Here is a 13,715-nt window from a genome sequence, read left to right on the forward strand (position 1 = left end):
GCATACAGTAGATGTTCAAATAAACATTGATCAATCAAATGATGGAAGGGCATAACTCATAGGGGAAAGGCAAGGCATGGAGGGAGGAAAGTTCAGAGATTGTTTAGGGGGCAGTGAGGAGCGTGAGCTAATTCAGAAAGATTTGGTCCCAGGTAGTAGGAAGAAGTCTGAAAAAACTAAGTGGTACCAGATGATGGAAGGTCTTTGTGGTATTCTGTATTACTGTTCTGTAAGATTTGCTGCCCCTCCCTTCCGTCTCGAAGTCAGACTTGCTCAGGTGACTTTGTTTGGACCAGTGAAATGTAAGAAGTGAAACATCAAATGAGACTTGAAGTGAGACTTCAAGACGAGCTCAAGCTTTGCTATGCTCCTGTGTCCACTGCTTACCAAGTGTGAATGAAAAAAATGTTGCCTATCATTGTCAGTAAATAAAGGATGCTGCAGCTATCAAGCCACGGGTGATGCCTGAGGGGACTCAGGATGGGAAAGAACAGGACACTGGCCCTAGATAGCTAAGGTGCATATCAATGAGCCCAGACTCTTACCTCCTCCCATACACAGAAAATTAACTTGAGATATCTGTTTTTCTTTCATTAACAGTAATCTTTTGAAGTTCCGATATCTGGTCTTTGCAAAAACTCCTATATATCCTGGCTCCTCCCTTACCTCTTCAGAGCAGTCCCTCAGAGCATCTGAGAGGGCTGCATCCTGGGTTTAAGTCCTCAGTTTTGTCTGCCAAATAAAACATAATTCTCAACTTTTAGGTTGTGCATTTTTTTCGCAGTAGACACAAGGCAACCTGCAACTCTCCAGAGTGGCTCCTCTGGCAGCCTAGGTCCCTGAGTGAGAGGGTCCCCAACTAAGAATGACAATACAAGTAGAGCTCCATCCATTGTGTGAGGGACTTGGAGTCTTTGACTAAAATATAATCCTAAAAACTAATTACTGTTTTAGCTACTGAGAATTTGGGGGTGTTTGTTACTGTACCTGACCAAGCCTCTCCTAATCTTGATTGACATGGAGTCCTGACCTGATTTGCTCAGTTGTGGGCTCCCCAATGGATTCAAACAGATAATGAATGAAATTTGTCCAAGATACAGAGGAGGGGATTTCTGCATTAGGAACGTAAGACTTTAGTCACTTCCAAATCTAAGGATTCTACGCCTAGCATGGAGATAAACTGATTATTTCTCCTACTTCATAACCTATTTATTATGGCAGCACCAAAATTATTTTAAGGAAGAGTAAATTTGTAGAAGGAAAAAAAAATCTTTTAGAACATTTTGAGTCCTAATTTTGGGTCAAAAATAGAAATGATCAGACCAGATATTGTGACACACCATCCAGATACAGATGTTTAGAGAAATCATAGAATTTAATCATAGATGACAAGAAAGCCCATCTTGGATAACAAGACGTGGTACATACATACAATCGAATACTACTCAGCCATAAAAAAGAATGAAGTAATGCCATTTGCAGCAACATGGATGGACATAGAGATTATCATACTAAGTGAAGTAAGTGAGAAAGAGAAAGGCAAATACCATATGATATCACTTATATGTGGAATCTAAAATATGACACAAATGAACTTATCTACGAAACAGAGACAGACTCACAGACATAAAGGTCAGACTTGTGGCTGCCAAGGGGGTGGGGGGGGAAAGGGGAGTTTGGGATTAGAAGATACAAACTATTATATAAAGAATGGATAAACGAAAAGTTCCTACTGTATAGCAGAGAACTATATTCAATATCCCGTGATAAACCACAATGGAAAAGAATATGAAAAATATGTATAACTGAATCACTTAGCTGTACAGTAGAAATTAACACAACATTGTAAATCAACTACACTTCAATAAAATAAAATTAAAAAACAATCAAGGGCTTCCCTGGTGGCACAGTGGTTGAGAGTCCACCTGCCAGTGCAGGGGACACAAGTTCATGCCCCGGTCCGGGAAGATCCCACATGCCGCGGAGCTGCTGGGTCTGTGAGCCATGGCCGCTGAGCCTGCGCGTCTGGAGCCTGTGCTCCGCAACGGGAGGGGCCACAACAGTGAGAGGCCCGCGTACCGCAAAAACAAACAAACAATCAAGTGCACCTCTCCTTAGCAAATGTTCCAAGTTCACTCTTTTGTGGGTTTTTTTGGCCGCACCGTGTGGCATGTGGGATCTTAGTTCCCTGACCAGGGATCGAACCCGTGCCCCCTGCATTGGGAGCACAAGTCTCAACAGCTGGACTGCCAGGGAAGTCCCCCAAGTTCACTCTTGATGAGAGGCAGTGAGACAATAGCAAGCATGGGCCTTAAAGCCAGATAGACGTGGTTCAATTTACTTATTGTACCTTGAGAAAGTGAGCTAGCATTTCTCAAGCAGTGACTTGATATAAACACATCATAATGCCCATCCTGCTTTTCCCCTATGAGACTTCCCTTCCCGCACTCCTACCCAGAGGGATCCCTAGGGACAAAATGTTTTCAATATGCACCAGACAGTTCTCCCAGGCCCAGGCAAAAACCTGCATGAATCTCATGCCCTAAGGCCCAGCTTGTTTGGTTCAGTATTAGGATGGAATTTCCTCACTCTGCTTCACCACCCTGGGGTCTAGCAGCTAAGGCTAGAAGGACGCAAGCAGCCAGACGCTGGCCAGTGAGAATGAAGCCTGGATATGCAGAGCTTTCTACTCCTATGGTAATTCCTGGCTACTCCATCCCTACTTCCTCTATGTACCTTCCTCTCCTCAGCATGCACACACATATATGTAAGCACCTGTGTATACATGCATTTACACGCCACCACAGTATTTCATTCTGAAAATAATTTTATTATTTTACAGTTGTTCAGGAAAGTTCCTGGGTTGCTGTGACCATGATTTGGCCACCACAGAACAAAGGATTAGAGCGGATCAGTCCGTCCACCAGTTTTCTCTCCTCTCTGGGTGGTGAGAGCAGGCAGAGAACATGTGCAAAATGAGAAAATAACCAACGGGTAAGGGTTGGAGAAAGGAGAGCTGGGGAATAGGCACAAATGGAATTCAAACCCGGCTGTCATTCTCAGGCTTGGATTTAAATATTTTGTCTTCTCTATAATCTCCCTCCATTTTCCTCAGCTCTCTGTTACCGCAGAAGGCAGATGACGACGCAATGAGAAACTGGAATAACTGTCACCAACAGCAAAGCAGCTTCGTACTTCAAGCGGCTAGGAGTGGTTGTCACAGCAGTCAGACCTCCCTGGCTGGGAGTCAGTGCCTCACCTAGGACTGGTTCCTAGTGTACTGTCTTAGGGTCCACATTCGAGGCTTATTCAGATAACACACAAATGACAAGAATTGAATCCCACTGTCCACAGCCAGTTCCTCTTGCCTTTCAGTGAAAGGAAAGGCACAGGCCACTTAATACCTTAGTACACATGTGATGAAGGGATAAGCAGTGGGATCCTCACCTTATAGTCCAGGACCATGACTCTCACTCCAATTATGCCTGAACAGCCAGGGAAAGCAACGCCGTCCTCCCCTGTGATCCAACAGCTAAAACCCCTGGGGAGTTCTTCTATTCTGGCTCTCTTTTGCCAGAGACCTAATTAGATATCCTATGAGATAACGTTCCCCAGAACATTCCCCCTGCCATTGTTTATGGCAGGTTCACCTTCCCTCTGAAGCAGGAGAAAATATAAGGTACATGAGACAAAGAAAGTATCAATCAAAATGATATTGGACTTCTGATTATTAGGTTTATTGGAACCGTCCTCCTGGCTGAAAGACATTCCTCAGCATCTTTCATAGGACCATAAAAGATCAGGGCCCTGCAAAATCTGAACAAATATTGGGCTCAATAACCAACTGTGGGGCCTCCTCAGATTTTGCAGAAGTGTCAGGTCCTGGACAGTAGAAGAAAGCAGACTCACTGGTCCCTGCAGCTCTAACCTGTGCTCATATCCACCTCTTTTTGCAGGCACTTTCTGTGGAGAGTTGGAGAGAGGACCTGTAAGTGGGAAGATTGTTCCATTGGAATTGATGGTTTTGATGCTAGAGGTGAGGGAATTCCAAGTTCTGAGGGGAGTGATCCAAAAGGTGAGAACTAGGTTTATAGATGGCCTGTGAAACATAGAACAAGTAGGACATGAACCATCAGAAAGTAGATGGCTGCCAGCAGTGGCACCCGTGTCCGGGAATGACAGAGCGAACGCAGGACCCGCTTCCATCCAGCACCACTCCGGGTCTGAAAGGAAAATTTGAAAGTCAGAGAGTTTTTCCCTATAGAGATCTGTCCCTTTCCCTTCTCCAACCACTGCAGAAAAGAGGTAACCTGAGAGAAAGCCCCTTGGGGCCAACGACTTGGCAGCTTCCACTAGTTTCTTCCAACCTTCCATACCCTTCCAGTCTCAGGCCCACATTCCTCCTCCTTGACCCCTTGCACTCAACACAGCCAGCCCTGTCTGAGAGTACAGTACCCTCTTTATCCTTCCCCCTTCTTACCCTTCGACAACTGTTGCTTGTAAGATCTATTAACAGTGCCTGCTCCTGGGAGCCACAGGAGCCAATGATAGGAGACCGGGCAGAGTCCCATTCGCCATGCTCCAACCTGTGTTGAGAAAAAAAAGAGGCATTGGTCCACGGCATGAGAGGCTGATGGCCTTCTTGTCATGTGATGCAGGGTAAGGGACTTGCAGCAAGGGCCGCTCCCACGGCCCCACCCCCATGCAAGGAGTGTAAGGGCAGACAGATTTCTTTCAGCAGCAGTAGAGATGGTAATAATTACCAGGAATTGACTGCCTACTGTGGATCAGATGCTGGATCACGTGCTTTACATACATCTAATCCTCAGGTTTGAGGTTGGTGCTATTATCTTCAAAGTAAGGCCTAAGGAGGTAAAAGTACTTTTCCACGGTGGCACAGCTAGTGAGATGTAGAGCTAGAACTCAAAACCCAGGTGTGTCTCTAAACCTCTGCTACACCACACCTGACTCAGAGAAGCTCATTAACTTTTTTTTCCATTTATTAAAAGCTAATAGGCAAAAGCATCCAAGAAAGATTTTTGTGGGGTTCTTACAATTAAACTGAACTGGCAGCCTCTACTGCTTTCTGCTTCATTTTTTGCTGATTTGCTTATTTATTTAATACTGGAACTTCTCCATTTAGCGAAGAAGCTGCCTTTATCCACTCAATGGTTTCTCACAAAAATAAGAAATGTATCAAGGGTCTGTGAGTAAACATAGCGCACACTTGTTCAAGCATTTGCCTAGAGGGATGCACTTTTTAATCGTGGTGGGGAGGATGGAACTCTACTCCTGATGTTTCCTCCATGTGAAGGTATGTCCATTAGCCTAAAACTCCTGGACTTTCTTGGCAGGGCCCACACTTTTCTCCAGGAGAGAAGGAACACTTTAATCTGATTTGTGAGCCTGGAAAGAGAAACTGAACATGCCCAGCCTAGCTCCATCCTGCCTGCTCTCCTCCTGAGAGCCAGGCTGGCTGCACAGGACCCTTTCTGTGTCTGTTCCTCCGTAAGATAAGCTTTTCAGGGGCAGCCCTGATGCGGACAGAATGGTCTGGTACCGTGTAGGTCAGTCTGTCACCTTCTGCAGGCTAGGCTGAGGAAGGAGGAGATGTTTATAAGTATTGGTGAGCTGCTTTTAAATGGCAAGTCTGCTGAGTTCCACAAGCACTGCAGAGTGCGTATGAGGTGCTAACATGACAACGGCAGCGCCAGGCCTGGGAGGCAGCGCTTGATTAGCTGCCTCAATTTCCATTCTGCATCAGGGCCAAAGAGGGAATTGCGGAGGGGCTGAGCTTGGATTAACGTGGCTTGCCTTGATCCTACCCTCACTACAGCACCCATCTCAGGATGAGAATTAGATCCTAATTATTCCCAAGTCTGGCCACTGAAATGCACATGAGTATGATCAGAAAGGGTCAGAAGTGAACAGAGGCTGTGTCCCTCAGCCCTTTACCGCCTGATCTGCTCCTCGGCCATGGAGAGGGCAGCCTCGGCAGCCACTTTTTGGTCTCGTTCTTCTTCCAGCAGCTTCCTCAATTCATTCATCTCCTGTTTAGTGTTGCACAGCTGCTGCTGGGCTTCAGAAAAGCTTCAGGACAAAAGGAGAACAACAGCATCACTAGATGCAGAACATAGTTGCTGACACAAGGGATCCGAAGTCTTCATAAGGTTATAAAGCATGAAAATTTATAGAAAACTGTACAAACACAAAGAATATTTTAAAAGCATACCTGTCAAGAGATGTAGGAAAATCTCTTAAAGCTGTAGGAAATGCTTTAAGAGATTTTAGGGACTGAATAGCTTTCATTTGAACACCATAACATTAGTAAGGTGTGTGTGGGGCAGGGGGGGTTGCTGTATAAACTATTCACACACAATTTGTTATTAGAATTGTCACTTTTAATCCTCACATTAATTCTGTGAGGCCAGTAAGATAAGAAGGCATAGTAAATCCATACAATGGACTCCTGTTCTAACTCGATGACCACCCAATTTCTGCAGACATAACACACGCTCCGGGGTTGAGAACTCCTCCCCAACCTTAGCTGTGGCTCCCTCAGTTCTTCAGGATCACCCTTCCTGTGAGCTCCATTCTTTTCCTGGGGAGCTCCTGGAGCAACATCTATATTCAGTGGTCCCTAGAAGAAGAATAAGTTTAGTAATTCAGTGATGAAAGCAGTTAAGAAACTGTGCTTAGGCAAACTGAGAACTCACTTAGGCATTGGAGAGAGAGAGAAATGTGGAGAGGAATACCTCCGTTATCACTCTCTTTAAGTACAGGTTTAGAAGTGAGAATCTTTTGTTCTAACAGATTAATCTCCTACATAAAACTCTTTATTAGATTTTCCTTCAGATTCTCATTCTTGAATCTCTCCTCTTAAAAGTTTAAAGGCTTATCACTGAAATCTGCTTTCTTCTAGTGGAGGTTCATGTACATTCCAGAAGCTACTCTGCTCCTTCCCTTATTCAACAACTCCTCCCCAACCCCTCCTCTTCCTTCCATGTCCTATTCACCTCCACCCTAACTCTCAGTCTCCTCCAACTTCAACGACCTCTCCTCTCCACTGCTGTCAACAGCTCTGCCTATTTTGTTTCTCAGGTCCAAATCTTCCTACAGCTGTCTTATTACTTAAAGCAAAAAGCCTTCCAAAAGCCTCAGTCATCACTGTTTCCCACTCACTTTTTGATTTCTCTCACCACCTCTCTCATCTTTTTCCTTCTAATCCATTCACTCCTTTTAAAAACTAATTAATTAATTAATTTATTTATTTATTTTTGGCTGCGTTGGGTCTTTGTTGCTGCACGCGGGCTTTCTCCAGTTGTGGCGAGCAGGGGCTACTCTTCGTTGCAGTGCACGGGCTTCTCATTGTGGTGGCTGCCCTTGTTGCGGAGCACGGGGTCTAGGCGCGCAGGCTTCAGTGGTTGGGGCTTGCGGGCTCCAGAGCACAGGCTCAGTAGCTGTGGTGCACGGGCTTAGGTGTTCCGCGGTATGTGGGATCTTCCCGGACCAGGGCTCGAACCCGTGTCCTCTGCATTGGCAGGCGCATTCTTAACCACTGTGCCACCAGGGAAGCCCCTACCGTTCACTCTTTAGTTTTTCCTGGACCTTATTCCTCCCCTCCTCTCCTCTCACTGTCTCCATCACACCTAATGAATCCTCAGCCTGAAGACATCAACCTCTTCGATGCTGTGCTTTACGCTTTATCATCTGCCCTCAATTTCCCAACACTCTTCCCGGCCTCTCACCTTCTCACTCACCGCTTGCAGCTCTTGAACCTGCTTCTCCAGAACTGCACAATGATTGAAAAGGTCGCTGTAGTGCTGCTGGTTCTCACGGAGACTCTGACTGGTGTCACAGAGCTGAATGGAAAGAGTATTTTTCTCTTCCAGCAGTTGAGAGAACTGAAATAGGAGAGAGGATGAGCACCAGCCCATAGGACTGTTTCACTAGTTTCACTACGAGCAGTGTGTAGGTAAACTGTCCTGAGTCTTAAGGATCAAATTTTTTTATGCAAGACCTTTCTTTCAATAATAGCAAAAATAGCACTGTGTTCCTCCAACATGAGAAAACTCAGAATTTTTCAACTGAGAAAGGAAAACAATTCTGGAAGAGTGGTAAAAACTTTATTTATGGTGCCTAGTACATTAACTGAATAACTAGGAGGCAGAAACCCAAAAGCAGTCTAACAGGATAGGCTAACCAAGGCCTGTAAAAGGAGAAAGGCAATAGCTTGGGTCCAAGTTGAGATTACTAATAAATGACTATAATCCTCAGAGCTCAATATGGCTGGAGACAGAGCTATCACCTAAAAATTCATACAATAGTATTCCTGGGCAGATTCTTCAATGCTGTAGAGAGTTACAAGCTACCGAGAAAGTAAAAATGATGACAGGTGGTAAGAGGGAGAAACAGAATAAATCCTACTATGCCTATGTATGTAAGAAACTATATTGGGAGCATCAACTCTCACAGGGGGAAGCATTTTAGTCACTCAAGTCAGGGCTCTCCTCTACTGCATGAGTAACAGGTAGTAATTCTGTCTTCCCTTGAATGTGTCCAGCAGCCCAAGCCATTTTTTACGTCAAAAACAGATATTTTTCTTTTTCATATTGAATAAAAAATTTACCCATTGTAGCTTCCACCCAATGACTTGAATTCCGTTTTCCTGGAACTATAATTCTAATTCCTCACTTGCAGGCTGTCAAATTTTAAGCTTTAGTTATGATTAACATCCAGATACATTAACAACCACAGAGATGTCTCTCTGAAGTACCTTTTTGTTGGATAACGTACATTATGTGAAAGGAAATTGGTGTACCTGGCTGCACATTCAATCTTTTCTCAAGTATTCTCTTTTGTAAGTAGTCTGGGTTAATGTTTGTGTAAAAAAGTTGAATCAACATTTACAGGAGAAAGGATAAACAGTTTTTTAGAGATACTCTGACTGGGAAGGACATTTAATGCATATGGAAAATTAGAACAAGAAATCCATGTGGTATAACAAAAATATTTGCATAGCCAGAATGAAAAACACAACAAATAACCTTACCTCTAAAGAGCAATTTTCAGTTTACAAAGCACTTTCAAAAGTATTATCTTATTTGAGAGAGTTAGAGGAAGAACTACTATCTTCACTTACAAATGACAAAAAAGAGATGAGTGGTGACTTGTCCAATGTTATGTGGCTAAAAGATGGCAGGCCAGGACTCAAGTATGGTTCTTGATTCCAAGTCTGGAGCTCTATCTGCTTTTTGATGGTGTCCCATCTGAGAATTCAGCAAGGGAACTTAAGTAGGTTGTAGGGTTTTTCAGGGGTGGGAACAGTTAATAAAGGAAAGAATATAAATGTTTAAGAAACAATACTAATTGGAAAACAAAGGTGGCTGGGTACAATGACAACTACTGGGTTCTGAGACAGGGAGTAATATGGTCCTCTCCTAATATAGAAGAAAGTCAACTTTCCTGGCCACAGTAAGCAGCCCAAACCATACCAAGAAAAACCAAACAAATAAATGAAAAAACAACCCCCCTTCCAAATCACTCAGTGTTGAAAAAATGCAACACATTTTTCTTGGAAGATCTAGAGGAGAAAGGGTAGACCAGTAAAACTCACTGGAAGCAAAAATTCCCATAACTTAAGAAGTCTAACTGCTTTTAAGCCACCCTCATACAAACCACCTTTTGTAATGTCTGCACTGTTTTGTCTAGGATAGACGTAGATCCCTGTAGTTTAGGGGTTGGCAAACTATGAGCCAGGGCCTACTGCTTTTTTTTTTTTTGGCTGTGTTGGGTCTTCATTGCTGTGCATGGGCTTTCACTAGTTATGACGAGTAGGAGCTACTCTTCGTTGCACTGCAAGGGCTTCTCATTGTGGTGGCTTCTCTTGTTGAGGAGCATGGGCTCTAGGTGCACAGGCTTCCATAGTTGTGGAGCGTGGGCTTAGTAGTTGCGGCGTGAGGGCTCAGTAGGGCATGCAGGCTTCAGTAGTCGTGGCATTTGGGCTCAGTAGTTGTCGCATTTGGGCTCAGTAGTTGTGGCTCGCAGGCTCTAGAGCACAGGCTCAGTAGTTGTGGTGCATGGGCTTAGTTGCGCTGCGGCATGTGGGATCTTCCCAGACCAGGGATCGAACCCGTGTCCCCTGCACTGGCAGGCGGATTCTTAACCACTGCACCACCAGGGAAGTCCCTGCCTTTTCTTTGTAAATAAGGTTTTATTGGAACATAACCACCCCATTTGTTTACGTGTCATCTGTGGTTGCTTCCATGCTACAACTGCAGAGCTGAGTAGTTGTAACATAAATGGTATGGCCTACAAACCCAAAATATTTACCGAGTCTTTAAGAAAAAGTTTGCTGACCTCTGCTCTAACTCTTAAGCTACTGTATTTCATCATATCTATACTTGAAAAAACAGAATAGGAGGGAATAGAGACTACAGGATACCAATAATCATTCCCCTCATGTTTTTAAGTTTTAAGTTTCATGTTTTAAGTTTGCATTACATACAAATATCCAACAATGCTGGCAGAGATACATATAAAATCTGAGCATCCATGGAAAGAATTAGGGCAGTGGCTTGGAGAGGAGACATTCTATGCTGACAGCCCATCTACTACCATCCCATGCTAGGACCTAAGAAGCAGTCCTCCTAGCTAGCTGGGACCCATTTAGAGTGAGGCTTTAATATCACCAATTAGCTCCATGAGGGGTCACTGTGTATCCTCAATACCTAATGTATGGCCAGGCTCATAGAAGGCAGATAACAGTTATTTGTTTTTGATGAATGATGAATAAGTGAACGACCAACCCTAGGGATGGAGATGCCTCCTTACAGCTGATTTCTAAAGGAAGAACGCTTTCTCACCCAGAATGAAAGTGATCTAATGCAGTGTTTCTCATACTTTAAGTGGTATGTGAAGTATATCTCAATAAAGCTGTTAAAGAAAACATAAGTTTGATAATGACCCAGAACACAGTATTTAAATATAAGTAACTGAAACTAAAGTTTCTCAAAACAAATTATATTCTTTATTATATATTACATAATATAGTTTCAATCTCTTTTACTTGTTTTATAAAAAAAAAACTATATGCACTATTTGTAATAGCTCAAAACTGAAAACCCCAAAAGTTCTTTAACAGCAGAATAGAGAAATTGTTATATGCCTGCAATGTAATAAATACTACACAGCATGAGAACAGAAAAATCACAGTACACATAACAACATGGATGAATCTCACAAAATAAATGAAGCAAACAAAAGAGAAGATATGATCCATTTATACATAGTTCTAAGGTGGTGGTAGTGAATAGAAGACACAAGGGACTCCTGGGGTTCTGGTATGTTCTGATTTTTGATCTGGGTGCTGCTTATACAGGTGTCTTCACTTTCAGAAAATATACCATGATGCACTTGTGATTTGTGTGCTTTTCGGTGTTTTACTTCAGTAAAACATTTACATGAAAAATGTTTCAGTTGCTGTCCACGAAAATGACCTCATCATCTACTAATAGCCCTGAATTGCAGTTTAAAGTACTGTCCGGAAAAGACAAATGCCCAGAGTGATTCACAGTCTAATGTTCAGGAGGACAAATATAACAAAGGTTGAGATGGGGTCTATTGAATAGTTTCTAGAAAGAGGAGGTGTTACAGAGCTATGAAGGGCAGAACTTTCTGGAAACAACTGACTAGGCTAGAAGAGGAACTGGGTAGGATCTGCTCTGGAGTCTCCCCACTGCCCCCCTAAAAACTCCCAGACAACCTCCCCAAAAAGGGTCTGCAATTTTACCAATTCATTTTGATCAACAAACCTACTTAAAAAAATGCAAATTTCTCTGCCAAAATTAATAGTGTTATCAGTCTCTGATACTTCAGTGTCAATTAGTTGAATTTAACAACATTTAGTAAGTTGTTGTAAGCACACCAGGCACTGTGCTTTTCCATGTACATTATCATATTTACCTCAGACTGACCTCCTAACACATCAGGCAAATTACTTAATACCTCTGGGCCTTAGTTTCCTCATCTGTGATACAGCCTACTGATCTTTACCATTTTTGGATCACAGATCCCTTGGTGAATGCCTAAGTTCTTGTGATGAGAAATTTACACACACACACACACACACACACACACACACACACCATTTTGCATATATTTTTTGGATATTTACAGCCCTCCTCAAAGCTAATTTTTGGATTCCAGAGTCTCAATGATTACTTAAATCCCTTCCAGTGCTAACATACACTACCTAGCTGGCTTCCTCTGAAGAAGGCAGAACTAGAGGAGGTGCCACTAGAGAATACTTTGACTAGTCAGAGAGCAACAGGAGTATAATAATTCATAAGAGGGTGGTGGAAGGGAAGCAGATGAAGGAAGAAGTGAAGCCAGAGAATGGATGAGGGGAGAAGACAGAGATGTGAAGGCACCAAGAATAATCTTTTTTTATCTTACCTTGGCTTTTGCTCTAGGAACCATATGGCAAAGCAGCTCTTCCCTATAGAAAGAGGTCCTCTACTTCAGCATGCTTCCCTAGACTGTCTAGAGTGGCAAGGCTGGGGTTTGGGGAAAAGCAAGCTGGCTTCTTTAATTCCAGAACATTAAATACACAATGAGGAAGCTTACAAATGGAGTGAAATGAAGAGCAGATCTCTCACCTCTGTCCCTGTTATCTAATCACACATGAAAATCCTCTTTCCTGAGACTTCCCTGTTACACACTATTGGGAAATACAGAGAAACTTGCTGGAGGATTTGTGGGGAGTTAACTCAATATTACTAACAAGTGATACAGATGGGGAGATGATGTTGGGGAGGAAGGCTCCCTTAAGGAGTTGGCTTTTTTATTCTTACTTAATGGGTTTCTCCAAATCGCTCCCAAGGACTCTCCAAGGGTGAGGAAAAGGAAATGGCCCTGTGTGCAGTGCTTTGGGGTAAGCAACCCAGGCTCTGAGAAAGGTAAAGCTTCTGTCCCCTAATATAGCTAGAGCCAGGCTTAACCAGATTCTACTTACCTTCTTGATTCTAGTCATGGAAACAAGAAATGAACTCCAGCCTAGCAGGAAACACCTACCTTGCTGTTCAGTTGCTGAATTCTTAACTCCTTTTGGTGAATTTCCTTTAAGCTGTCATTGAGCTGAGTCCTAAGACGTTCTGTCTCATAAACTAGGTTTTGTGATCCATCTAGGGAAGCTGGTGTCTCTGGGGATGCCTGCCAGGATACAAACACTGATGAAATTCTCTCTTAACATTGTTCATGCTTAAATCCTTCCTTCCAGAAACCCTGCCCACCTCATAGGAAGTCATCAGATGGTTTGCCTAATAGTGGCAGATGGGCACTTAGCTTGCAGAAGCTGATGTTTCCTGGGTAGTGGTTACCTCTGAGTAGCAATCAGCGCTGAAATCACTCACCTGTCTTTGATACTGCACTTTGTGGGTCTCAGTCGGGGAGGAAGAAGATCTCAGTTCCCTCATAAGATTCTGCAGATGGCTGAGCTGCTGATCTTTATCTGCAATAGCCATAAGGTACTGCTCCTTCATCCTCCTCTCATGAATTTCCCAGGAACTCTTCTCCATCCTAGAAAACACATGAAATAGTCACAGGCAAAAATATACTTGTGAGACAAAGATGAATAATTACATATTTAAAACAGTATTATGGGCTGTAGAGACGTAGTAAAGAAAATACATAACCAGAGAGAAATTTATGTTATA

At 43.2% G+C, this 13,715-nt stretch overlaps 1 protein-coding gene across 7 annotated transcripts in view; it reads right to left on the reverse strand.

Annotated features, from left to right (window-relative positions):
• Positions 1-2,809: 2,809 nt before the first annotated feature.
• GOLGB1 (golgin B1) overlaps positions 2,810-13,715 on the reverse strand; it is an 86,928-nt gene continuing 76,022 nt past the window's right edge. For 5 of the 7 annotated variants that reach the window (XM_029213832.1, XM_029213830.1, XM_029213829.1 and 2 more), the window contains 7 exons: positions 13,413-13,578; positions 13,075-13,212; positions 7,749-7,904; positions 6,543-6,640; positions 5,956-6,090; positions 4,481-4,586; positions 2,810-4,223 (listed from right to left, as the gene is read on the reverse strand). In XM_029213832.1, coding sequence (XP_029069665.1) covers positions 4,089-4,223; positions 4,481-4,586; positions 5,956-6,090; positions 6,543-6,640; positions 7,749-7,904; positions 13,075-13,212; positions 13,413-13,578 — 934 coding nt within the window. In that variant the 3' untranslated portion in view covers positions 2,810-4,088. The remainder of the gene's footprint in view (positions 4,224-4,480; positions 4,587-5,955; positions 6,091-6,542; positions 6,641-7,748; positions 7,905-13,074; positions 13,213-13,412; positions 13,579-13,715) is intronic. The other 2 variants (XM_029213831.1, XM_029213828.1) reach the window with 1 other exon arrangement.

The sequence above is a fragment of the Monodon monoceros genome, unplaced genomic scaffold (genome assembly GCF_005190385.1).
Source record: "Monodon monoceros isolate NGI ecotype Baffin Bay Population unplaced genomic scaffold, NGI_Narwhal_1 Super_Scaffold_11, whole genome shotgun sequence".
Taxonomy (NCBI): domain Eukaryota; kingdom Metazoa; phylum Chordata; class Mammalia; order Artiodactyla; family Monodontidae; genus Monodon; species Monodon monoceros.